Raw genomic sequence first — 25,300 nt, 5'->3', positions numbered from 1 at the left:
CATGCCATGGAGCGGCTGGGCCCGTGAGCCATGGCCGCTGAGCCTGTGCGTCCAGAGCCTGTGCTCCGCAACGGGAGAGGCCACAACAGTGAGAGGCCCGCGTACAGCAAAAAAAAAAAAAAAAAAGTAGGGAAATGATTATTTGGGAGATGAGTTGACGGAGGACCTTCAGGTAACCTCATGTAGGGGGCCACCCAGCTTCCTTGTGTCTAAGAGATCCGGAGACATTAATGAGGTTAAAAATTATCAGAGAGAGGTCACCCTCGTTAACAGCAAAGATGAAATGGCTCTACAAATCTCTTAGACATTTGGAATATGCTGGGAAACAGTGAGCGAGTGGCACAGTTATTCAAGCTTCCCTGCTTTGGGTCCCAAGGTACAACTGAGACAGTGTGTGACAGTGTAGAACTGCATGGAATAGTGTCGAATGTTCTGGTGCAGTCTGGAACAGTCTGGAACAGTGGAGAGGACTATTCCTGGTCTCGGTCTTGGATCTGCCGCCTGATCCTGGGAATCTCTTGACCCCGTCGGCCTTGATCTCTTCCCCTGCAAAGTTGGAGCGATGGTAACCCACCCTGCTGACCTCACAGAGGAACAGTTATGGGAAACGTCAACAGAAGCGTTCAGAGGGACCTGCCCCTTGGAAGAGATTCGTGTGCTCACAAATGGAACGCCAAACCCTCGTTACACACTGGGGTTTCTTCTAGGCTCATGATTTAATTTGCCAGAATCTTCTCAACAGAAATAGGTACATGTATTGACATTCCACCTATTTTCCTTTGACCAAGGAGAGCGTCTGTTTACGATGCCTGCGGATGGGGAGCTCACTGGAGTCACTGCAGCTGGCTTCTTAAATTATTCTTGTCGATATATTCTGACAGTTCATAGCCTGTGGGAGTGGAATCAACTGATGCCTTGGGGAAGGGAAACGTATCCTCCACACAGCTCTCTTGACAGCTGCTTCCTGTTTATTCATTCTCTGAAAGAACTTTGGAGAAGATGAAAATAAATTTTTATTCGAATCTGTGTAAAAACAGCATCCTATCCCTGCATCCACCGTGCCACCACTCCATTTCCGTCCAGGAAGAATAGCTGAATGAAAAGGACCCTTTTCAAGGTCAGTTCTGTGTTGGCTTGTCATCAAGGAATGAATATGCATGATCAATGCTCATCCTTATGGCCACTGGGAGAGGTAGGAATTTTCCAGAAGAAGTCAAGTTGGAGTAGTGGGCGCCAGGTACACAACAGGTAGGTGGTGGTGCTGGGATTCGAACCACGGTCTGCCTCACTCCAAGAGCTCAGCTCCTCTCTATACTACTAACTCGGAAGTAGAGCATCAACTCTCAGCTGACGCAGGCGCACCTCTGTCCTTGGTACCTTCATTCCACAGTTGTCCGGCTATTGGCAGCGTTGCCCTCATGCTGATTGACAACGTGCCTTTGTTTAGAGATCCAGACTGGGGATTCCTGGATTCCCAAGACCCCTTCCTAAAAGAGGAGAGTCATCCTGCCAAGGCCGACCAGGAAGGAGCTCCCCAGACTCCGGGGGGCTCAACTGAAGGGTGACCCGCACAGGCAGGCATCAAGCCTTCCCACTGCTCTGTGGAGCCATTGGAGGAGCTGGTGCTACCTCTACCCTGTCCCCTCACTAGAGTACCCTGCTGGCCTTCGGGGCCCTGGACTACAGCCTTCGTTGTACCACTACCGGCTGGGTGACCTCCGGCCATTACATCTCTGGGGTCTACTCACTCCTCCATCAGGACTTTTCAAGATCTGACCTTTCGAAAGAGAACTGCCATGTTCTTAGAAAGTCAAGTTCCACCAGAGTAGCCCCTATGGAACAGACGAAAACAAAGGGTGCCCCTCTCTGTTGGAAACGGATTTATTTCGCAGTTACCGTAGAGGCCATGGTGGATACTTGCTCAGGCACCGACAGGAGCAGCTCACCGTTGTGGCTGTTCTTTGCAGCTGATGGGAAATCAGAGTTTTGTATTTTCACAATGTCCACAAACCCCAATATTTCATCATTCTGGAACTGGGATTAGAGTAAGGGGTGCTTTCTTGTTATGTCCCTTAAACTGTGTGTTGTGGATTGAATTATGTCTGTCAGAAAAAGATATATGGGGCTTCCCTGGTGGCGCAGTGGTTGAGAGTCCGCCTGCCGATGCAGGGGACGTGGGTCCGTGCCCCGGTCTGGGAAGATCCCACATGCCGCGGAGCGGCTGGGCCCGTGAGCCATGGCCGCTGAGCCTGCGCGCACAACGGGAGAGGCCACAGCAGTGAGAGGCCCGCGTACCACAAAAAAAAAAAAAAAAGGATATATGGAATTCCTAACCCTCAGGACCTCAGAATGTGACCATATGTGGAAACAGGGTCTTTACAGAGGTAATCAAGTTAAATGGGATCATTACAATGTGTCTTAATGCAATATGACCGTGTCCTCATAAAAGGGGGGACTTAGAGACAGACAGACATAGAGGGAAGACGATGTGAAGACACAGGGAGAAGATGACCATCTCCAAGCCTGGAACAGATGCTCCCTCACAACCTCAGAAGGAATCAACCTTGCGGACACCCTGATCTCAGACTTGCAGCCTCCAGGTCCGTGAGAAAGTAAATTTCTGTTGTTTAAGCCACTCAGTTTGTGGTACTTTGCTATGGCAGCTCTAGAAAACCAATACGCAGCGTAAGATAGTTTTTCAGCTGAAAGAAATTGGACTCGGTTCTGAGAGCGGGATGGAGGACCACGGTCACGAGATGGATACAGGAGACAAACACCACTGGGGACCCAGGGACGTTCTGGTTTGTGTCCCCCATTTCCATTTTCTACCTTTTCCAAAGAGAAGGTGAGACATGGGCTGAACTGCACCCACTTGGTACTGCCCCCTCATTCTCGTTAGTTTGAAGTGATATATATTTTTTTCTTCTTTTTATTAAACTATAGTCGATTTACAGTATTGTGTTAGTTTCAGGTGTATGGCAAAGTGATTCAGCTTATAAATATATATATTCTTTTCAGATTCTTTTCCATTACAGGTTATCATCAGATATTGAATACAGTTCCCTGTGCTATATAGTGAATCCCTGTTGTTTCTCTACTTTACGTATAGTGGTGTGTATCTATTAATCCCATGGTCCTAATTTATCTCTCCCCCTCCCCTTTCCCTTTTGGTAACCATAAGTTTGTTTTCTGTCTGTGAGTCTGTTTCTGTTTCACAAATAAGTTCATTTGTATTGTTTTTAGATTCCACATCTAAGCGATATCATGTAATATTTGTCTTTCTCCGTCTGACTTACTTCACCCAGTATGATCATCTCTCGGTCCAACTTGGAAGAGATATTTAAACATTGACATTGTAAGAATTTGAGTTGCTTTTAAAATTCGCCAAGTCTAGGCTAGCTTAGAGTTGCTTGTTCCACGTGGGGTGGCCTTCCTGTCTGGAACTGCCTCGGAGTTGATCTGCTTTTCCACTTTTGAAGTTTGCAACTCCCTAAGTACATGATTCTTTGTGTGGGAAACCGACGGTGCATCCGGCGCAGCGGAGCTGGACCCGCCCAGTTTCCCAGGAGCTGGAGAGGGGGCTCTGGCCTGGCAGTTGCAGGTGACGGTCCTGACCAGTCCAGGAGCCGATGAGAAGTTCATAGGCTGTTAATAAACTGGAACCAATCGGTGAATGCGGGCTGGGCGTGCTGGGGCCGGCTGGGGCCACAGGTCCTTGGGAGAGCTTGCACTTGCGTTGCCTTTATCTGCATATAGCAGGAGCCTGAAAGCACCCGGCCGCTCTTGGTGTTTGTTACAGTGAATAGACATATGTCCCTCACACTAGCACAGGGAATATCTAATTAAGCTACACAATGATTGCTTATGCCCGGGGCTGTCACAAACAAGGCTCTGTCACTCTCCGCTGAGAACCACAAAATAGGAATTTGCTTTTAGTGTATGATGATGAATGTATTCAAAATATATTAGAATTGACTTAGATCCTACACCCCTTAAAAAAACACAAATGCTGTTTTCACAAAAATACTTTAAATCCCACAATGGGAGAGGGGATGCGGGTGGTGAGGACAAAGACCTTGGGACCTATGGGTTGGTTGATTACGACGTTCAGTGTAACTTCTTTTCCTGTTGCTTTTCATGAATGAGTTAGGATCTTAGGGATCGAAGTTGTATCTTGCTCAGTATTAACAGAAATGTTTGCATACACTCTGTGGAAGCCGGAATCTCTGAGCTTAAGGAGTGAATATGTTTCTCTTAAGTTAGCCTTCCCTTCCCTTACTTTAGTACTGGTGGGACCCACAAGGAAATTTTTTCTTCTTTAAAGACAAATCATTTTAATACATCAAACTGAAGTACTGTATTCCCTACTTACAAGTTGTGTTGCTACTATAAATAGGGGTGTAATTTTTAACCGGGAAAAAAACCCTAATCTTTGTTTAAGACCTAAGAAATTATTTTTCCTTCTACTGTCACGACCAGGAAGGAACTTTGATGCTGGCCTTGGAAGTGGGGACGGTGTGAGGGATTGCATGTGAAAATGTGAAAAGCACCTGGAAAAGCTTTGCATCACCAAGAGCAGAACTAGCTCCAAAATTTGTGGGACCCAGTGCAAAATGAAAATATGGGTTCCGTGGTTTAAAAATCATTAAGGATTTCGAGAGGGTGACAGCAAATCATTAAACCAAGCACGGGGCTCTTCTGAGCATGGGAACTTGGGCAACGGACCGCAGGGGTCCCACAACCATGAAACCAGCCCTCCCGAGAGCCATTTTTTGTCCTCCATAGGGAAGAGAGCGAAGAGAAAGAGGAGACGAGAGGTGACATTAAATCCCAATTTTTATACAGCCCGTGAGCCCAGAGATACTCCATTGAGATGAAATGAAGTGAAAAACGGATTCCAAATTTATTTTGTTCATCCTCGCCAGACGAATTTGAAGAGTATGAGCAGATCTGCAGCACTGGTAGCCATGTTCTAAAGACATTTTTGTGTTTTTCTCATTCCACGTGTAAGGCTGGCTTTTTCTTTCTCTTTTTCACTCGAGATTCTATCAGTTCAGAGAACGAGCTCTGTAGAACCACACATTTGAAGAAGCAATCAGAATTCTGCAGAAGTAAAGATGGAAAATTCCTGCCTTCTCCAGAAAACAAGAAATAAAAGCCTTGAGTTGTATTCGTCCAGAGGTTGAGACCCCCGGCTGCGGTTGGGTTTCGCCTGGCAGAGCAGGTGGGGTGCGCTGGCTTGTGGCTTATCCGTGTCCCTATGACACAACACAGATGAGGCAGCCGCCTCATCCTTGGACTCCACGCTCCCTGTGAGTCTTTCCAGCAGGGAAATGATCCCTCAGAGGAGGGGTGTTGGAAGAGATCCGTCAGGTTTTAAAAAGTTGTGCTAAAAAAAATAATACAACATTTTAACCATTTTAAGCGTAGAGTTCAGTGGTGTTAACTATATTCATATTGTTATACAACAGACTGCTAGAACTTTTGGGCACTCGTTGGACTTTTAAGCCCCATCACCACGACCCTACAGTCATGGGGTTGCAGATATCTGCGGAAGAGGAAGGACCCTGAAACTGGGGGCGGGGGGGCACTTAATAAATGTCCCTAAATCAATGGGACCACACTAAGCTGTGTATAATTAAGGCCTTGTTTATGACCCAGCCAAGTCCCTGGACCCTACACAAATTTTGTGACATGCTTTTTGTTGTCTCTTGGTAACTGTCCACTTAGAAAAAGGTAGAAAAAAGACTTTTTACTCACTTGGATTCTTTGATCTATTTCTTTAGGCAACTCTGGAGTTGATTTCTGAATAATCTTCTAAACCTTCGTATTGAACCTTAATACCTAGCAATCGGCCAGCTATCCCAGGGTTCAGTTCAGTGCCTGATATACAGCAGGCGGCTCATAAATATTTGGTGAGCAAATCAGTCGCTGAAAGGGTTTTCAGTATTAACGAGGAGGAAGAAGAACAAATGAAATCGCGCGATCTCTAAACCCCACTTTCTCCAGTGGCCTCTGCCCCTTGCCAGAGAGCATCCTCCAAAGCAAAGCTGATGGGATGTCGGGGACAATGTGCAGGGGGCAGGGGGAGGACAGAGGGTATGCACAGGGCAGGGTGGCCAGAGACCCCTGACCTGGAGGATTCACCTTTGGAATGAGAGGTAAGAAACTCTCTTTGAAAATGGAAAAGCTTGGGGAAGACTGAGATGGAGGATGGGGCATGTAGAGAAAAGGCCAGCGTTGTTGAAAAGCAGCTGAGGGTTGGTCTGAACGCCGCCCGCCTGGGTACCAGTTGAGGAAGACAGTTGGGCAACAGGTCAGGCGGGCCTGGCAGGAGCTGCAAGGTCTCGTGGGAGGAAGTGCTGCAGGAGGACAGAAATTGACGGTGGCCTGGCTTAGGGATTCAGAGGCATCTGGAAAGAAATCCGGAGGTGGGGATGGGATGACGTGTTAGTAAATTATGAGAGGAGCGGGGAGAGGCGCGAGAGCATTTAGGAACATGAATCTGTTTGTTCCGGCTAAAATAGAGCAGGTCTTGCATGTTTATACACATCCTTTTTAAAAATAAGAAACGAGCCTGAAAGCATTTGCAAGGAACCCCTAGGGTGACAGCCTGGAGGGAACGAGGTTTGGGCTAAGGGGCCACAGAGCACCCTTACTTCTCAGAGACGGTGTGTCTGCAGTTGGAGCAGTTTCAGAGGCTTAGGTCAAAGGCAAAGCAGGAAAAGGCAAAACTGTCACGTCAGCAGTTTTGTTTTTAACCATCCCCCCACCTCCCTAGGGACAAACGGTCCAATTCCAGGGCTGGATCAAGAAGCTGCTTCTCTGTCTTCCAGGTAAGTGGGTTGTTAGCAATGAAGTGACCACAAGGCACAGAGCTTCAATGCACCCTTATAACTTCCAGGACCCCGTGGGGCAGTCAGGACCCAGCCCAGGAGATGTTAGGGTCACACTTGCTTGCCACTGCAGTGGGGTTTCTGAGCACAACACTGGGGGAGAAGGGTTGAGGAAATGCTTGGAAATTCACCTGCCGAAGGAATTCACTCTATGTGTCCCATGGGCCAATCGCGTCCTTTCTCCGGGCCTCAGTTTCTTCGTCTTTGACGTGGGGTCATTGGAGTAGCTCACTGGGTCAGAATGACCTGATGTTTACAAACACACACATCCCTGGCACCAGCCCCCGGAGATGCTGACTCAGTAGGTTTGGGGTCAGACCCTGGGGTGGACGTTAAGACCAAACAAACAAACCACCCACATGGTTTTGATGAACAGCCGGGCTTGTGAGCCACGACCCGAGGGTGGAGGTCTTATTCGTTACTACAAGTTGACCTTGCTCTCCCCATAGTCAGAAGGATGCAAGAGTTTTCTGAGCCGAATAAACCCAAGGGTGGACGAACTCTGAGCATCCCCCACTTCCATGCTCAAATCGGATCCGTCCTTCAGGGCCGGTTTAAGTCCCCCATCCTCCCTGAAGCCTCCCCCACCTTTCGGACCTCCAGTCTGTTCTTGCTTTCTCCACCTGCTAAGTCACCCATAATGCACCGGTTGTCTTGAACGTGTGGAACAACAAGATTTGGTGTAATCATCCAGCCTGTTGTCTCTCTAGCTGGCCTTCCCAGAAGGCCACGCTCTTCACGGGGTGATCCCTGTCTCTCACCTGCCCTGACACCATGGTTACTGACTCCAGTTGGACCACTCTCAGATGTGTTGGCCAGGTCAGCGAGCCATCACAGTACAGCTAATCATCGCTTTGCTTATTGTCAGTTCAGCTAAGTTAGCATCTGCTCTTCGATCCTATCCAACGGGGCATGTTCTATTTTATTAATTTTAGTCACCTTCACGCAAATCTCCTGTGCATTTACTCCTTGTGATTTCCATTAGCCTGAAGGGTTAGGTTTATTCCACAGCTTGTTAAATTTCTCAAATGATATGTATTCCTGGAACTTTTCTGCTCTGATTTGGAAAAGACTGTGACATCCATTCTCCTGTTAAGAGTCATGCTTTTCTTACCCATTGTTAATTAGATTCTCTTGTCCCAGAAAACAAAACAAGGAAAGAAATTAATACTCCAAATTAGGAACATACACATGGAGAATGGCGGAGATAGAGTTGGGGGTGTTAATCGAGGGCTGGGGGAGCAGCGCCATATGCCAGATGGAGAAAGTCTGCTTCCACTGTATCACGTTTCCTTGTTTTCCAATCTCATGTCTCTCCTCTTCTCTGATATTATTTTATAGTCCTTTTAAAAAATCGTAGTAATTCCAGTTATAATGTTGATATAATGGGATCAGTAGAACGTCTGCATGAGAGGTTTCGGAGGCCGACGTATGCTCTATGTTATTTCGCCTGTGTCCAAACTTGGTGCCTATCCCTCGCTCTCTACCAGAGTTTTACTGAACTTCTCAGTGATTCAGCTAGGTGTGCTGGTGGCGTCTCTAAATAAGTAAAGCTTCCTTGTCAATTGACTCTGATAAAGTGGATTCTGAATGTTTACAGTGCAGATTCGAAAGCAACCAGGCTCTTTTTAATTACAGAAGTGAGGCTTTTTTTGGCAGCTCTGAAATAGGCGTGACTCTTCTATCTGCATCGAGATGCATCCGCGCATAGACTCCTGTCGCTGTTTTCTCCTCTCACATTTTCCCCTGGTAAGCTCTTAATCACTCAGCAGCATGAGTGACCGTGGAAATTAGACTCTTACGAAGATTTTAAGAGGGAGATTCTCTTTGGGATTGACATGTACACACTGCTGTATTTAAAATGGATAACCAACAAGGACCTACTGTATAGCACGGGGAACTCCGCTCCATAGTATGTTAACAACCTAAATGGAAAAAGAATTTGAAAAAGAATAGATACATATATATGTAAAACTGAATCACTTTGCTGTACACCTGGAACCATCACAACATTGTTAATCAACTGTACTCCTATATAAAATAAAATGTTAAAAAAAAAAGAGGGAGATTCTCCTGTCACTTTGTAAAACAGATCCTTCTCTGCTCTGAGCAGTCTTTTTGGCGCCTCTTTCTCCCTGCATCCTTTTTTTCAGGGAAATTGTTATCTGTTGTGCTTTAATTATGTGGTCCCTCAGGATGTTTCAGCCCTTTTCCACTCCCAGGGATTTTAATACTTCCTCCCAGTGTACCATGCTCACCTGATTTCCCCTTAATCTTATGTCTCCTTCCACCAAATCTTAATCCAGTGGTGATTAGCTTTCTCTGTGTCCGTTTTTCACAACAGTGGAATTTTTGTATAATATGTTGCCTAGGAGCAGTATCTAGAACCGCTTCGAGCAAGTCTTTGGTCAACACTCTTAAACATAAAGATCAACTCAGTGTAATGTGGTATCATCCACTCTTCTCTGGAACAGACAAAGGACATTAGCGGAAAAACTGGTGACATCCAAACAGAATCTATGGTTCAGTTAATATCAGGATAACAAGGTTAATTTCTTCTTTTATCTTTTATTATTTTGTTTTATTTTTTCGGCCATGCTGTGTGGCTGGTGGGACCTTAGCTCCCTGACCAGGATCGAACCCGGGCCCCCTGCATTGGAAGCGTGGAGTCTTAGCCACTGGACCACCAGGGAAGTCCCTGGCTCCTCATTTTAAACGAGTCAATGAGTGTAAAATGTAAAAGGCCCTACAAACCAGCAAGTGCTATAGAAATGTACTATTTTTATTTAAAAGTTCTCTTTTCCCCACTGCTCATATGGAAATTCATCCCCTTTCCCTTAGAAAACGGATTCCAGCCTGTGCTTGGTCCACAACAAACATTTGTCAGGCGTGAGTCAGTTGCCGCAGATGCCAAGATCTTTGGGAAGTTCCTCCCCCAGCCCTGCGTGGCTTGCACTTGTGTCCCCCAGTTTCTGCTCTCCCCTTATTAGTAACAGGAGTTTTACTTAGCACACAGCCACCCACAGGAAAGTTATGTTTCCAACCTCCTCTGCAGTTAGATGTGACCATACGACTGAGTTCTGCCCTTGGGGAACAGGAGCTAGTGAGGTGTGCCACTTATGTATGTGTGTAAAGGGAAGGGAAGGGAAGGGAAGGGAAGGGAAGGGAAGGGAAGGGAGGGCCCACCCCTTCCCCAGTCTTGTTTGCCAGAAGATGGTCATGATGGCAGGGCTTGGAGTTGTCTTATTGGCCATAGGTGGAGGCTGTGTGTTGAGGACGGCAGAGCCACAATGGGGAAGGAACTTGGGTCCCTGTTACCATCAAACCTCCAGACAAGCCTTGGACAACCTCCCCTAGACTTTAACTTCATTTCACTTTAACTGTCTTGGAGTTTCCTTAGTTATAGCGCCCAACCTGTATCCTAACGAATACACCCTTCAATATCCCTCCCCAAAGCCTGCATCTGGCCCGCGTGGCACTAGTCCTGTTAATCCCTCTCTTCTTGGCCTCTCCTGCTTCCCTTCTACATAAAATTCACCTGTTCCAGGCTCTCGGGACCCTACTTGGTGTTATCAATAATACTTTATAGACTGACCTCTGCTCACAGCTCGCTCTGTATTCCCTCCCAGGCAATGGGCATTTTTACAGGGCTTTCTGGAGACACCACACGTATCCAGACATTGGCATTAGCAGGAAGAACGCTGAGCACCACAGGCAGCTGGGGAGGAGAGGCTGGGGTGCGTGCCAGCTTCCCAGGGCTCCCCGCATGAACCCCATGAAGCTTAGACCAACTTTGAATACCAAATGGCAAGGGTAAGCCGGCTTGTCTGTTTCTGTGCTGTGGGTGCACCTCTCCCCCTGTGTGGATCTGGGATGAATCTGAGATGCCGCCCTCCCCATGCTACTTTCATCCCGGGAGGCTTTGCTTAGAGTGAGTCCTGGTCTCCAGCCCTGGGGACGTGAGCGGGAGAGTGGGCAGGGTGGCCTGGACTGCCCAGCCTGGCTCCACGGGTGGGGAGACAAGACGGTCACTGATGGTCCTGCATCCTGTCCCGGAACGTTTGGACCTCAAGGTGTCGGCTCAGCCCAACCTGCTCAAGCCTTTGCTTCAAGGTGGAGGTGATGCCTCTTGTGGGTTTTCTTCTCCATTGCAGAGAAACAGGGATCAACGTCAGAGAAGCCCAGATGCATCCCACTTAGTTACATTTCCAAAGGAATTTCTCTGAACTCTTCTATGTGGTTGCAAGAAAGCTGGGTTTTGTTTTGGTTTTGGTTTTGGGCGCCGGCTTACTCTCTCTCCTCAGTGATTCACTGAGATGAGGGGAAAGAGAGAAGAAAGACTCCTCAGAGGGAAGGGGAGAGAAATTAGAACTACACCCAAAACACCAAATCTTGGGCGTAGAAGAAGATGAAAGATGTGAGCGGTACCCATGGGCTAACATGTTGGAACAATACAGCATGTGTCTCCTTGCTTCTGACTTTCAACTGTATGAATACTTTTCCATTCTGCAACATTGTTCAAACAAACCAGCAAAGCCCCTCACCCCCCCAATAATGATTCCTTTGCACCTTTGCTCTCCCGTGGTGCCCCTGCATTGCAGCAGGGGCCTGGCCCGCCTCCCTGAGACAGCCATCATCTCTCCAAAGAGAAGCAGTGTTTTGATAACAGGACAGAACTGGGAAGGAGGCTTTGGGCGTTGCATCCTGACCCAGGCAGGCGCCGGCCCGGGTGTTCTCACAGCCATCTGTTGCGGCCTGTAATGCATGAGCACATTAGCACATGGCCCGCCAGCAGACTCGACATTGTTCTCCTGGCCGCGTTGGTTCAGCCGACCTCAACAAAGGGGACAGTTTTGCATTCGGGATAAATACAACCACTGAGGAGGTTTTTTTTTTTTTTTTTTTTTTTCCCTTAGGACATGTAATGTGAAGGTTTATGCTGACTGCAGCCACCCTCCTACCCTTTGACGTGGATGATTTTGGGGAGCTGCTAATATACCGGGAAATATTTTTCCTCTTTCAAATATGCTCCCATCGGAAAGATTCATCAAATGGAATATTTGCCTTTTTTATTTTCTTTTTAACCCAAGGAGTTTGCCTCCCAAAGGATTAGGACAAATTGTCCAACTATGAATCCATTTAATTTAAAGGTCAGTTTGAGACCTCGAGGTCTAGATCCCAATTATCCTCAAAAACTAACCCAAGGGACTCAAGGAAGTAGTGGAGAATGTTACGGTTTTCGTAAGTTTGTTAAGTGTTACAGCTTTCGTAAGTTTGTAAGATGTTATAGCTTTAGTAAATTTGTTGGTCTTAACTGATAAATTATTTCAGAAAACCGCGTATTTGCCCCTTATCCCAAGACCAATACATGACCAGCCTCCAAGACCTGGCTGATTTTTAAAGTGTACTTTTGGGAAGGCAGAGTTCAACAATGCTTTTTTTTTTTTTTTTTTTCCACAGGATCAGCTTCTGCTTGTGTTTTCTTGTGTGGAAGCTTCCCAGTGAAGCTGCGGACCTCTTCTGCTCTAGTTAGGAAAGGGTTTGGTGGCAAAAATCCTCCATGTGCATTCATCATTCATTCATTCAACGACTGTTTATTGAGCTCTTACTGTGGGTTGGGCACTGATCTATATCAGCGATCAGGATGAACAAAGACCTCTGCCTCTTGGAGCTTATACTCCACTGGGGAAGACAGACAGTAAACAACAAAATTAACAAATTTTTAAAAATATAGTATGGGGAAAAGAACAGTGAGTAGAGTAAGGGGATTGAAAGTGCCAGGGTAAGGCTGGAGTATTGAAAGAGAAGGAGATGAAATTATCATGTCAATTTACGGAGCTTCCATATTCCAAAGCGAAATGTGAACCATCCTTGAGATAATGGTACCTCCACCCCCGTTCAGTTCCAATTGGAAAGGGCAGTAGGCTAACCCCCCCTCCAATTAGGGTAGGTCTCAAAGCTCTTTTTCATTTTTATTTTTTATTGTTTTTCAATTTGGGGGGGGCACACTGTGCAGCTTACAGGACCTTAGTTCCCCAACCAGGGATCGAACCCAGGCCCTCGGCAGCGAAAGCACCAAGTCCTAACCCCTGGACAGCCAGGGAGTTCCCTCAAAGCTCTTAAATGCTAAGAAGAGCATAGTTCTTAACTCTGTTTCTGTATGTTTCCAACCTGCCCAAAGCAGGAGATGGGCTAAAAGGGTGGTAAATGTGTGTCAGATGAAAGACGCAGATTACAGGAGCCAGGATCTCTATTTCTACAACCTCCCGATTTGCGTTAAATCCTCATGATCTAGTTCAATGTCCGCTTCTTAAAATGTCACTCTTAACTATATCATAATGAGGTCCTGTATATGCAACAAGTAAGTTGACCATTTCATCATCAAGTCGCAGGTGATGAGAATCTGGCTGGGTATTTAATAAGGGAATAACTCACAAAACACTACCTACTTCAGCCACACTTCTCACTAAGATTCGGCCTCTCTGAGACCCAAAGGTACAGACTTGTTAGGGGGGTCTGATCCACTGGAGGTGCCTGTCCAGCCCCGGGGCTTTCTTCTGGGGGTCCCTGACACAGGGTTATGGCTGGCAAGAAAGTCATGGGGCTTCTCTCTACAAGTGTCAGGGAGGACTTCAGCATTGTGAAAAGTCACAGAGGGCCACAACTTAGAATGGGTCTTTTCACTTTATAGATGCATAGATTGAGGCCCCAAAAGGTCAAGCAACTTGCCTTAGAACGCCCAGCCTGCTCTAGACTTTTAACTCCTAGCCCAGGCTTCTTTTCACCATGGCAGGTCACATGCAATGGCCTGAGGAGTTACTCAGAAGTTAACAGATGAATGGATAAACAAAATGCAGTACATCCATACAATGGAATATTATGCAGCCTTGAAAAGGAAGGAAGCACTGGCACAGGTTACAGGATGGCTAAACCTCAAAACCATTACACTAAGGGAAAAAACCAGACGCAAAGCGGACATATTGTATGATTCCATTTAAATGAAATGTCCAGAGTAGGTAAAGCCGTGGAGACAGAAAGCAGATTAGCAGTTACCAGGGGCTGGAGGCAGAGCAAGTGGACAGTAACTGCTTAACGGGCTCAGGGTTTTCCTTTGGGGGATAAAAATGCTTTGGAACTAGAGAGAGGTGGTGGGTGTACAACCTTGTGAATGCCGCTGAACTGTTCACTTGAACATGACTAATTTCATCTTACAGACATTTTACCTCAATTAAAACAAACAAAAAGAAGCGACTGAAATCAACAAGGACCTACTGTATAGCACAAGGAACTCAATATCTTGTAATAATCTGTAATGGAAAAGAATCTTAAAAAGAATGAATATATATACATACATATATATATATATATAAATATACACCTGAAACCACCACAACATTGTACATCAACTATATTTCAATAAAAAAATTTTTTCAAGTGACTGATAGATTCAACCCCCGAAATGCGGGGGTGATGACAGTCAGATCTGCCCGTGGGTGGCTGGGGCCTGAGCCCCACTCCCATCTGGTGGAAGGGATGATGGGAAGGAGAGGGGAGACAGGGTAAGCCCCCGGGCTGGAGGGGTCTTCCACGCCTTTTTGGTTTAACAGCTTGGAGTTCCCTGCCCCTGCTGCACACGGGCTGCACTAGGTCACTGCCTTCCTGTCTGGGCTGAGCCACACAGCACTCTGGTGTCTTCATGAGCTGTACGGGCCTGAATAGCTGGGCGAGGTCAGAAGTGGGGTGATGGGGAGCTCCCAGCCCCACTCCCAGGAGGCCCCACCACTGTGGCTGTCCTTGGCAATTCTAGAGCAGGAAGGGTCCTTCACCTTCCAGCTGACCCCTTGCACTGGGCATCCGAGGGGCGCGGAGAGAGGGACCAGCAGGCCTGGCCCTGAGAGGAAGGGCTCCCCCCAAGAGGGAGGGGAGAGAACTGCGGGGCTGCGGCCTCGGTTTCTCAGACAACTTTCCCTTCAATTAATTCCTCTCTGATTCTGGCTCCTGCCCTTAAAAAGACTTGATTCTGGTTGCTATGCAGGGAGTGGGCCCTGCTCCACTAGCCAATGCAAGGACTATGTGCCAGGCCCCGTACCAGGCACCCTGAGGCCAGCGGAGGTGAGAACGGGGGCTTTGCCCTGCAGGGTGGGAGTGGGGATTGGACTCTGTATATAGAGCTCAGGGACACTTCTGGGCCTCTCCTGGGGTTCTGGGTCATATAGGTGCCCTTGGGATGCTCCGGGGCTGGTCATGTGACAGAGTAACAGGGACCCTACCTTGTAGGACCTTGTAGAAGATTCAGTGAGATGACACCCCAGCAGCTAGGTAGACTGGTCTGCCTCAGTGGGCCTGCCCTGTATGCCAGGCCCAGGGCCTGGTTCTCCCTTTCAAACCTGATTCCCTATGGAAATGGTACTAGCATCACGCCCCTATTTTGCAGATAAAGAAGCTAAAGTTCAGAAAGTGCCCGTCTCTTGTTCCAGGTCACACAGCCGGTGGAGCCCGGCCAAGGCAGCCTACCACCACCCCATACCCAGCTGCCCAATCACCGTCTTCATGGTGTTTGAGTGCTTCCCCGCCCCCAAAAGATGACCTAAATATTGGTGGCTGCTTTCTGGAGGCCCAGGCTCATGAGTGAGAGTGCAGCCGCTATACCCTGGCCAGGTCCCTGGGCCCATCCGTTCATGGCTAAGATCAGGTAGGAGGCCATTCATTTAATCCTAGGCCATTTCATTTAATCCTGGCAATAACACAATTGTCTGCTACTATTATTACCTATTCTATTTACATAAGAAGAGACAGACGCCCCGGGAGATCTGATAACTCGGCTCTCTGTAGTGCGGGGGAATCGGAACCCAGCTGCCCTGGGTTCAGGGGCCCCAGGGGCCCCTATCAGCGCGTGATTCTCTGGCCCCTCACACTCTCGTCTCCCTCTCCACACTCTGGAAACCTCTTCCTTCTCTGAGTCCTCCATTCACTCCCAGTGCACCATCCATCCATTCATTCTTTTACATCAAGCAGGAATGTCTAGATACAAAGGCATCCGAGCCAGTTTGTACCCTGGGGGAGCTGAAAAGCCAAGGACCAATGGGAGTCATTTCTAGAATTGTCTACACGCCCATTTCAGTGGAGGTTGTGAACTCTCTTGGTGCACACACAGGACACTAAGGGGAGTTGTTTTCACCCATCCTACCCTCTCTGCCAGACAGGGGCTCCCAGAACCTCTGCCCAGAGGTGGATCCGGGGATCCTGAGGGCTCGGATACCCAGGGCCTAGCCTGATCCTCCCACGGAGCTCTGGTGATCACCCAACCTGGCTCCATTCTACAGGTGAGGAAACTGAGGTCAGAGAGAGCCCGCAAGGCTTCTGGGAGGCCACTCCAGCCCTGCTCTGCAAGGCAAGCTTCTACTGCCAAGAAGATGTGAGGACGGAGAGGGAGTGAATTGTTCATGGTCCTGTTTCCCACTGGCTCTTCCCCCAGAAGCCGAGGCCTCAGAAAGCAGGCTTGGGCTGGGAGGCCGGCAGAGGGAAGGGCGGTGGGCCGGGCCTACAAGGGCTAGAAGGAGCGGAAGGGGACAGATTCCCAGCTTTCCCGGAAGCCAAGGAAGGGGAAGGTAAACGGAGCTGTCCTTGGCCAACGATCACTGGCTCACCGGGCCTCCAGGGCTCAGCAGGCCCCAATGGCTTCCAGACCAAGGCCAAGGCTTCGAGGTTCCAGGCTCACCGGTGCGCCTGTACCCGTGAGCCCGAGCTCGGGTGTGGACTAGGGAGCGTGGACCCGGGTGCCGGTGCCCGGCCGGTGTCCGGGATGCTGTTTGGCCTCCACGTGAACGTAGGCGCTTCTGGTGGGTTCTGCGTGTCTCCCTCTCGCGGGGGGACTCCCAGCCCCGCCCACAGCTAGTGGACTCAGAGGCCTTGCGGCCGCCGCAGACTCAAAGCTCCCCAAAGGAAAGCCGCGCGCCGTCCAAGGCAGCTGCTTCAATCCTAGCCCGAGCGGGTCGCGCTGGGGCCCCGGCGGGGGAGGACGTGGGTGCGCGTCCCCTTCGGGCCCGTTCTGCCTGCTCGGGATCCAGGAAGCAAGGGGTGGAGGGGATGCCGGCGCGCAGCTCGGCACGAGATCACGGAGCAAGTCAGTTCCCTGAGAACGGCGACGGGGAGGCTGGAGGACCCCAACTCCGGTGCCCAGCTGGGCGGTCCTGGTCAGCCGCGCCACTTTCCGTGGTCGCAAGCTGGAAGCCCGCGGGGCAGTCGGCCCCCTCCCGTGTCTGTGGGGCCCTCGGCGTGCTGTAAAGTGAGGCCCGAGGTTCCCGGGGAGGACAGCGCGCCCTCCCTGCTCGCGCACCCCACCGCTTCCTCGGAGGTCGCACAGCCCGACCCGTGCAGGACTCCTCTGCGAGTTGCAGCACGCGGTGTGGACGGCGCAACCGGGCAGGGGATGCAGCCCGCGGGCCAGCGGAGGTGGCAGCTGTCCCGCCACGAACGATAGTCCCTCTCGGCGCCGCCGGCCGCCTAATTAGGGGCCGCTTCAGCTCCCCCGCTGCGGCCCTTCTCCGCCCGCGCCGCGCGCCCACCCGAGCCCGCTAATTGCTAAGGCCTTTCTGCACCGCCCGCCGTCCAGATGGGGGCGTCGGGGCCAGATGGGGTCCAGGCGCACAAGGGAAGCATTGAGAGCGTCACCTAAGGGGGCTGGGCGTGGTGCGGGCCGGCTGCAGCGCGGGAGCTCCGACGATTCCCGAGGCTGGCGGCTCAGCCAGAATCTGGGGACAGCCTGGAGGGGGAGGCGGCGAGGGGGGCGTTGGTGCGGATGGGGCGACCTCCCCGAGGTGGGCTCTGGAGCCAGACTCCCAGATTACAGCCCTGCCGCCTCCATTTACTGTCTCCTCCCCTCAGCAAGCCACTCACCCTCCCTGTGCCTCAGTTTCCTCGCATGTAAAATGGAATAATAGTAGCACCATCCTCAAAGGGTTACCGGGAGAATTGAATGAATTAATAACACACGCAAAGCTCTCCGCGCGATGCTCTGTACCAACTAGCCTTCCATAAATGTTAGTGCCTCCTTTTCCAGCCTCCTCCGCCTATTATTAGTATCCTGAACTCCCCGAGGTGCAGCCTCGTGCTGCCTCCTTGCTCCCCGATCGGCCACATCTGTTCTTCTCTGCAGCGTCCCCTCCCCCCATTAACCCCAGCCACAAATGGATGCGGCCCTGTAGCAACAAAGCAGTCACAAGAGAGAGATGGGAAGTAGCGATGGGAGTGAGGGGTGATGCCCGTCTCTGCCCTGCCTAGGCTGGCCCGTTACCCTGACAGGGGGTGGAGGGCTTAGCCCCAGGGGTCTAGCCTATGGTCTGTCTGCAGCCTCCAAGCCACGGAGTGGCATGCTGCTCCCTGCTGTTCCACAGGCACCCCTCCTCAGCCAGGGTGGGACTCAGTGCAGCAACAACTTACCCTGAGAACCGCCAGGCCTGAATCTGGCCCCTCTTACAGGTCTGCAGAGACAATGACTGAAGAGCCTGTCGCCAGCAAAGTCTTGAGACCTTTGGTGTAGGACCCCCGTCAAAGACCCCCATAATCCTTACTGGTACTGTGGAGCATGTGTGTGGAGACCCAGACTTGGCCCCAAGTCCATACTAAAAGAAGGACCTAAAATGAGAGGTGGGCTTGTATAGGGGGAATCTTTGGCTTTTGGTGAACTTCTAGGGGGCATCAAGGTGTTTACTTAGTAGAGGGAGTTCAGACAGATTGCTAGGTGGGTTCTGCCCTAAGGCGAGGCAGACAGACAGCTCTCCAGCACTGAGAGTGTCTTGGGGGCTTTAAAACCCAATGCCCTGGCCTCAGGGCTTTTCCCTGGTTTCAGTCTGGGAATGAGAAGGACGGGTCTTACTTGCTGGGCTGTCCCAACCCCAGATTGCATGAGTGCCCCGGTATAGTTCTTCCTACAGCCATCCTCTCGGAGTGCGTGTGACACCTTGGGTCTCAGCAACGTTCCCAACTGAGATGTGCTTTAGGTGTGAAGCTTTGCTTTGCCCCTTGGCTTACTGCCTGTTCCTGGGATTCAGAGTTTCAGCTCTATGGGCGCTAGAGGTGCAGGACAACACCCAGGGGTTCTGGCATGCTCTCCAACACAGAATCCAGGGAACAGTCATTTCTCTGTGTCTGCTGCCCAGTAAGGGAGTGAAGAGGTAGGACAGTGCTCTGGAGGACAGAGGCCATGGAGGAGGCACTGCGCCTCAACCTTAAGTCAGCGGCTTTTTATGGTGGGGGAGGGGTTGGAGAGACTCTCGAAGACCTTGGGGGCTGGTGACAGAAGTCTCTGGGCCCCAAGGCTGAGAGCTGAGGAATTGCAAGGGCCACGTGGGGCGTGGGGAAGCTGAGCTGTAGACCAGCGCACGAGAGAAGTTAATGCTGCCGGGAAGGGGGCCTCCGTCCCAGTGCCCTGCGGACCGACCGCGTCTCTCCCGGGACCGTTTAGCCACCGCCTTCTCCCCTCCCCTCGCTTTCACTGGGGGTTGTGGGTGCGCCTTGGAAGTCCGCGTGGTAGCATAACATTCTTTCTCGCTCTACTCCGAAGCCCAACCGCTGGCCTGAGTCACCCACCCAGGCTGCCCCCAGTCTAAGGCCGCTCTGCAAGGAGCCACCTGCCCCGGGCGGACGTACGCGCTCGTGTGCGCCTGTGCGCGCCGACTCGGAGTCCGAGGACGCTGCGCTCTCCCAAGTGGTGGCCCAGATCCGTGGCTGGGCGCAAGGTTTAGGTGGGTGGTTCCGGGGAGGGCCCGGAGCCTGGCTGGAACCAGGTCTTCCTTCCTTGGAGGCCCAGGTCTAGCGAGACTGGCGGCTGGACGCGGGCCGAGAGTTTGGGTATGGGGATTGTGGGGAAAGACTTGATTTATTTGTTTCAGCAACTGCCCCTCTATGCATACACCGCGCACGCCGGGAGCCCACGGCTGCACACGTCAAGGCTTGAGGTGGGTGAAGGAAGCTGAGACTGCGACGGAGCCCCACCCCCTACCCGCATCCCGCGGGGTCCCCTCTGTTTGTGTCTTCGGCTGGAGCAGGACCCAGCTTTGAATTCGTAACAACTTTCGTTTCAAATGGGATTTCGAAATAAAAGCTACTAGATCCTGCCCTACTCTCTTCTTGGATTCGCGTGGTGCGGTTTGGGCCCCACCCCCTTTATTCTCCCCTCCGCAGCCCCTCGGCCTCTTCCCAGCCTTCCGTCAAAAGCGAAGCCGGGTACGAGGCCTACAGTACCCATCCCTGGGCGCCGGCCTGCTGTTTAGGTCAGCAGCCCGATAGTACCTTCTGGAGGACCTGGAAGCACCTGTCCCCGAGCGAGGGGATGGAGCTACCCTCATTCCCGGGCAAGGGGTGTCCTCCTTAGGCTCAGGGGCGACCTCAAGAAGTGGGGTTCCAACCGGGGAAACCTTCCCCGCCCCGGGGGGCCCTAGGCGCAGGGACCTTCCACCGGTGGCCACCAAAGACGTCGTCGGCGAGAGGGCCCAGGGCCGCGGGACCAGTCCACTGCGTCCGCACTTCGCTGCGTTCAAGGGTGCGCGTTCTTCCGTAAGCCGGCGGGCTGAAAGATTGCAAAATGGTCTGTCCTCTTCCTTGATCGGGAAAGGCCGAAGCTTTTTAACTTTTACCCAGAATCTCTCTTAAGAGCCACGTCCTAAATTTGTATTGCAGTTTTGGATTGTGGAGAACCCGGTAGCGGCGACAAAACAGAGGTGGCCCTGGAGGAAGAGCACGAGGCCAAAGCGCGTCTCGCAACAGTCTCGCTCCCCGCGGGCAGTTCCCAGCACCTGACATATTGCAGTTCAAGGCCGGGGTGGGCGCCGGGGCAGGGTCGTGCACAGCGCAGGGAAGGGAGTGAAGGGTTAGCGGATCCCGCGCCAAACGGTCCCGCAGCGCTCTGCCGGGAACACCGTGGCGATGCCGGTCGCGGGGGCGGCCTCACGTGGCTGGTCCTCAGCTGAGGCCCCGAGCTGGATGCGGGTGGGCGACCACCTCTCAGCAGAGAGCAAATGGAATCGCGGCAGGGCAGGAGACCGAGCGCCCGGACCCCCCAGTCAAAGGCACGGGCCTCACTCCGGAGGCCCCAAGTTCCTCGAGCAGGGAGGGAAATTTTCACTTTCAATTAACATAATCCTCAACCAAAGGGAAAAGGAGTTCCGGATTAGGCGTTAGAAAATAAAAATAAAAACGAGTTGTGAGAGGCGCCCGGAGGATGTGCTCAGAACGTGTTTTAAAGAGAATGTGAGTATGTTTGTTACGGGGGAGGAAAATAGGCAAACAACCCTTTTATCTTTCTCCAGGGCAAAACCAGCAGAACGGTCCCCAAATCCGGCCGAAAGGGATGGAATCCTGCACTCCCTTCCCCAGGCAGCTCCCCACACCTCCTCCCACCCACAAGGCTGGAAAACACCGGACTTACTTTAAATTTTATTTAAAATCTCAACACTCGATCATTTATTTCATTTTTTTTGCAACCAAACAAGTAATAAATATTATTTAGCACTTTTTTCTTTTTACAAAAATAAAACAGATGATACACTCTCTGCAAGGGGCAGCGATCAGAGGCGGGATGTTACGTGCAGATGCCGTGAAGCCCATATTGCAACTCCGGTAGCGCCCAGGCGGTTTGCGGAAGACAGGAAGCACGGAGGAGTTTGTCATTTGTGTTAAACTGGCAAAAAGAAACCAATATAGAAGAAACCCGGCTTAGACTGGGGGGTGAGGGGGTAGGACTGGCAGTCATGTGAGCAAACAGCTCCGCAGCACGCACTTACCTCGTTATTGATATTTACACATCCAAGAAAGAAAAAACTAAAAAGCCAACAGAACTCCCCAAATAACCAAAACTATATTCACAGCAACATCCTTTGAGTTCTGTCAAACCCTCGGGTACCGAAATGACTGCTCCCAGTCAGGTAAGAAATCAAATCACTTTGTGCTCAGAGATGGAAAGAATGGGAAGGGAGGGAGATTCTACTTCAAAATAACTAAAAAAACACCCGCACCTAAAGTCGACAGTTTTAGGTTATTCCAATCCACAAGTGGTTCTATTCTGATCGTCTATAAAGCTTGCTCATACTGTTGAAAAAGGAACATCGACAGATTTTATTAGAAAGCCACAAGCCCCCAAACCAATAGGAGCGACAGGGAGGAACGGTAACAGTTCTGAGACAGCTGTGGGTTTACCCACATGTGGAGATTGGACACGACCGTAAGTGCTTCTGGTACCAAATACCAGCTTCTGACCAACTGGTACCCCTGGCCCTGGGCCAGGGACGACCCGTGAGGGCAAGGCCCGGACAGCCGCTTCTGGAGTGTGGCTGAGAGTCTCCTTCCCGCCCAGAGAGGAGGCAGGAAAGGAAGTCTCCAACGCTCCCCTCCCTCCTTTCCTCCCCGGTATAACCAAGGGCTGCCCCGGCCGTGTGAGGCCAAGTTCGCAGGGAAACTACAGTTTTTAGAATCACCTCTTTTTCGGGGGAAGGGGGTTTGGAGGAAGGGATGCACGTAGCTGTGCCTTCATATAAAACGGTGTCTACCCGAGCAGCGCTGTTTAAAGCCAGAGGGGGTTGAACCAGGTCCCGGAGCAAATGCCCCTGTCACTCCCCACTGTGCAGTGCGCGCCTCCACTGCTTCCGTTCCTGGGTGCTGCGTCCTCACCATTGCCCCCACCCCCAGCCCACGGTGCCGCGCTCCTCCTTGGAACTGAGCTCCCAGGGCCCAGCGCCGGCCAGTCCTTGCTTCCCTGCAGCCTCCGCCCCCCACCCGCCCCCTCCCGCCCCGCTCGCCAGAACGCGCCTGCACCGGCCAAGCTCACTTGGCGTCGGAGGTTAGGCGCGGCAGACTGCCGGCGCCCATGGCCGACACGTGGTGGTGCGGGGGCGGCACCTGGCACATGCTGCAGGGGCAAGGCATGCCGCCCCAGTGCTGGAAGCCGCCGCCGCCCCCGCCGCTGCCGCCCGCGCCCCCCAGCGGGGCTGCCGCCGCCGCCGACGGAGACTTGAGCAGGCCGTGAGGGGGACGAATGGAGCCGACCGACGACAGGCCGGAGCCGGGCAGGGAGGCGCTGGACACCGCGGCGGCGGCTGCAGCGGCGGCGGCGGCCGCAGCGGCCGGCGGCAAGATGGGGTGGTGCACCGCCGGGTGGTGCGCCGCGTGGGCGGCGGCCGCGGGGTGCGCGGTGGCGGCGGGCAGGGGCGCTGAGTGCGCCAGGCCGCCGCAGGCCGATGGGTGGAAGCCGGCGTGGTGGCCGCCGTAGATCTCGCTCACCAGTCGCTTCATCTCCTCCAGCGAGTTGGTGAGCATGAGGATGTAGTTGCGCGCCAGCAGCAGCGTGGCGATTTTGGAGAGCTTGCGCACCGACGGGCCGTGCGCGTACGGCATGACCTCGCGCAGCCCGTCCATGGCGATGTTGAGGTCGTGCATCCGCTTGCGCTCGCGGCTGTTGATCTTGAGGCGTAGCTGCTGCAGCTCGGGCTCAGTCATCTGTTTCTTGTCCTTCTTAGTGGACGACGCGGCCGCTGACGACGTGGACGACGAGGTGCTGGACGAGGACGACTTGAAGCCACCGCCGCCCAGCTTGTCCCCCGGGTGCGCGCCCGCCGCGCCCATGGCTCCGCGCAGCTCGGCGCTCCGCTCTGGCGGGCAGTCGCTAGGCGTGGACGAGGACACGGTGCCCCCCGTGAAGCCGCTGCCCCCACTGCTCTTGCTCCGGGCGGGCAGGAAAAGGTCATCAGGCTCTGGCGACGACGGGCGGCTAGACACCAGGCTGGCGTCCGAGTCCATGGCCCCGAGGGATAGTCGCAGCTTTCGCAGGGTCCTCCCTCCCTCGGTCCTCAGAGCTTCCACGGACGCCTACTGTGGAGAGGAGAAGAAACACGAGAGAGGTAGAGATCAGAATCGAGACTGAGATCGAGAGGCACTCGGTCAGTGAGACAGAAAAACTGTTCCCGCCTGCACCGCAGCGCGGGGTGCAGGCGCGTGTGGCCGGTCGCTTCTGGTGCACCTCGCTGTCTCTGGCCTTCCTTCCTGCGGCGTGCAGGTGCGCTAAAGTCATCTCTTTTTCCCTCCCTGCTACCTCACCCCGCTCTCATCCACAGGTTGTTTAATCCAGGGAGGATGGGGTGCCCCTCAGTGAGGGTGGCATTTCAGGGTTTTTATGCCTTTTATTAGGAATGGGGAGGCAGGATCTCCAGGGCTGGAATGAAAGAGTGTCAAGTGAGGGCTTTTCTTTGGGAAGGTGGAGATCTAAATAGAGAAGTATTTATTTGGTTCCTCAAACGCATCCACCGTATCGCCATCGACAGCGCGCAGCACACACACGCTCATAGGCCGGCACCCAGCGCCCGCGCCGGGCCCAGATTCCACGCGCTGTCTCCGGGGCCAGCCGGGGGCTCGCCAGCTGACCGGCACTTGGGCAGAAGAAGCTATTGTTGCCCCGACTTCTCGCTTTTGGGCGAAAGGTGTGCTGCGGTCACTGTGGGAAGGGTCAGAGCAGCGAAGCCGCTCAGGAGAACAGGCGGGCAGGGGAGGGATCTGCGTCCCCTTTAACGGAGCTTCCCGGGTCGCAGCCGAAGTGAGGGGCGTCTGTCCCTGGGATGTAGGCTGGAGTTGCTGGGGGGCGGGGACACTTACTGTGGATGCAATTAGAGGAGCTCGTTCCCAAAAGCTGCAGCAGAGAAGCGGCCCAAGGCGCTGATGTCGCGTCGGTCTATAATAAGCATCCGCACCTTTCCCGGCTCGGAGGGTTTTTATAACCCGGTGGCAGCGGCGACGGCGGCGGTGGCCGCGGCGGGGGCGGGGAACAAAGTGCAGGTCCTGGAGGGGCCACCGCGCCAATGAGCTGGGCCGGCCCGGGGGGCTGGGAAGCTGATGTCATCGGGGCTAATTCCGCTCAATGAAACTCGCCGGGCCGGGCACACGCCTCCTCCCCGCGCACAGCCAATGGGCGCCCGCGGCCGGGAGATTCTTGGGGAGGGACTGGAGCAAGGACCCCGAGGGGGCGTGTGAGAGGCTAAGGGGAGGCGGAGGGCGGGCTCGCGGGGGAAGTGCAGAGGGCAGCGGTTGGGACCGAGGGAGAGAGGAGGGAACATGGTCAAATTTCTATTAAAATACAGGAACACAAAATCAGGCTGGGAGATGGGACGGGACGGGATGGGGGCTCTGCGCACAAACTAACCTGATACACAAGGAGCTCGAATCTTGGGGATTCGCGCGGATAACCCTGGCGACCCAGGAGCTGGAGCTGGAGTCTCCGCCCTTTCTCTCTCTCTCTCTCTCTCTCTCTCTCTCTCTCTCTCTCTGTATGTGTGTGTATATGTGTGTGTGTGTGTGTGTGTGTGTGTGTGTGTGTTCTCGCCACCTGTTCCCACCTCCTGGGTTTCATCAACACGTGGGCATTT

General features: G+C 52.5%; 1 protein-coding gene across 2 annotated transcripts; it reads right to left on the bottom strand.

Annotated features, from left to right (window-relative positions):
- Window positions 1-21,317: 21,317 nt before the first annotated feature.
- Window positions 21,318-24,749, bottom strand: OLIG2 (oligodendrocyte transcription factor 2). 2 transcript variants are annotated; one of them, XM_067739371.1, is made up of 2 exons: window positions 24,534-24,749; window positions 21,318-23,753 (listed from the first exon to the last, which is right to left on the bottom strand). In XM_067739371.1, exon 2 carries the CDS (start codon window positions 23,682-23,684, stop codon window positions 22,713-22,715), a length of 972 nt encoding a protein of 323 aa, XP_067595472.1. In that variant the 5' UTR covers window positions 23,685-23,753; window positions 24,534-24,749; the 3' UTR covers window positions 21,318-22,712. The 2 variants fall into 2 exon arrangements, with proteins under 2 accessions (XP_067595472.1, XP_067595471.1); XM_067739370.1 differs by having other exon boundaries at window positions 21,318-23,756; window positions 24,534-24,693.
- Between the last annotated feature and the right edge of the window lie 551 nt (window positions 24,750-25,300).

This window comes from Pseudorca crassidens, chromosome 5 (genome assembly GCF_039906515.1).
Source record: "Pseudorca crassidens isolate mPseCra1 chromosome 5, mPseCra1.hap1, whole genome shotgun sequence".
Classification (NCBI taxonomy): domain Eukaryota; kingdom Metazoa; phylum Chordata; class Mammalia; order Artiodactyla; family Delphinidae; genus Pseudorca; species Pseudorca crassidens.
Note: the sequence above shows the minus strand (reverse complement) of the source record. Positions and strands in the feature narration are given on the sequence as shown.

Coding starts and splice junctions, on each gene's coding strand:
- OLIG2 (XM_067739371.1), bottom strand. CDS start 23,684: ATGGACTCGGACGCCAGCCTGGTGTCTAGCCGCCCGTCGTCGCCAGAG.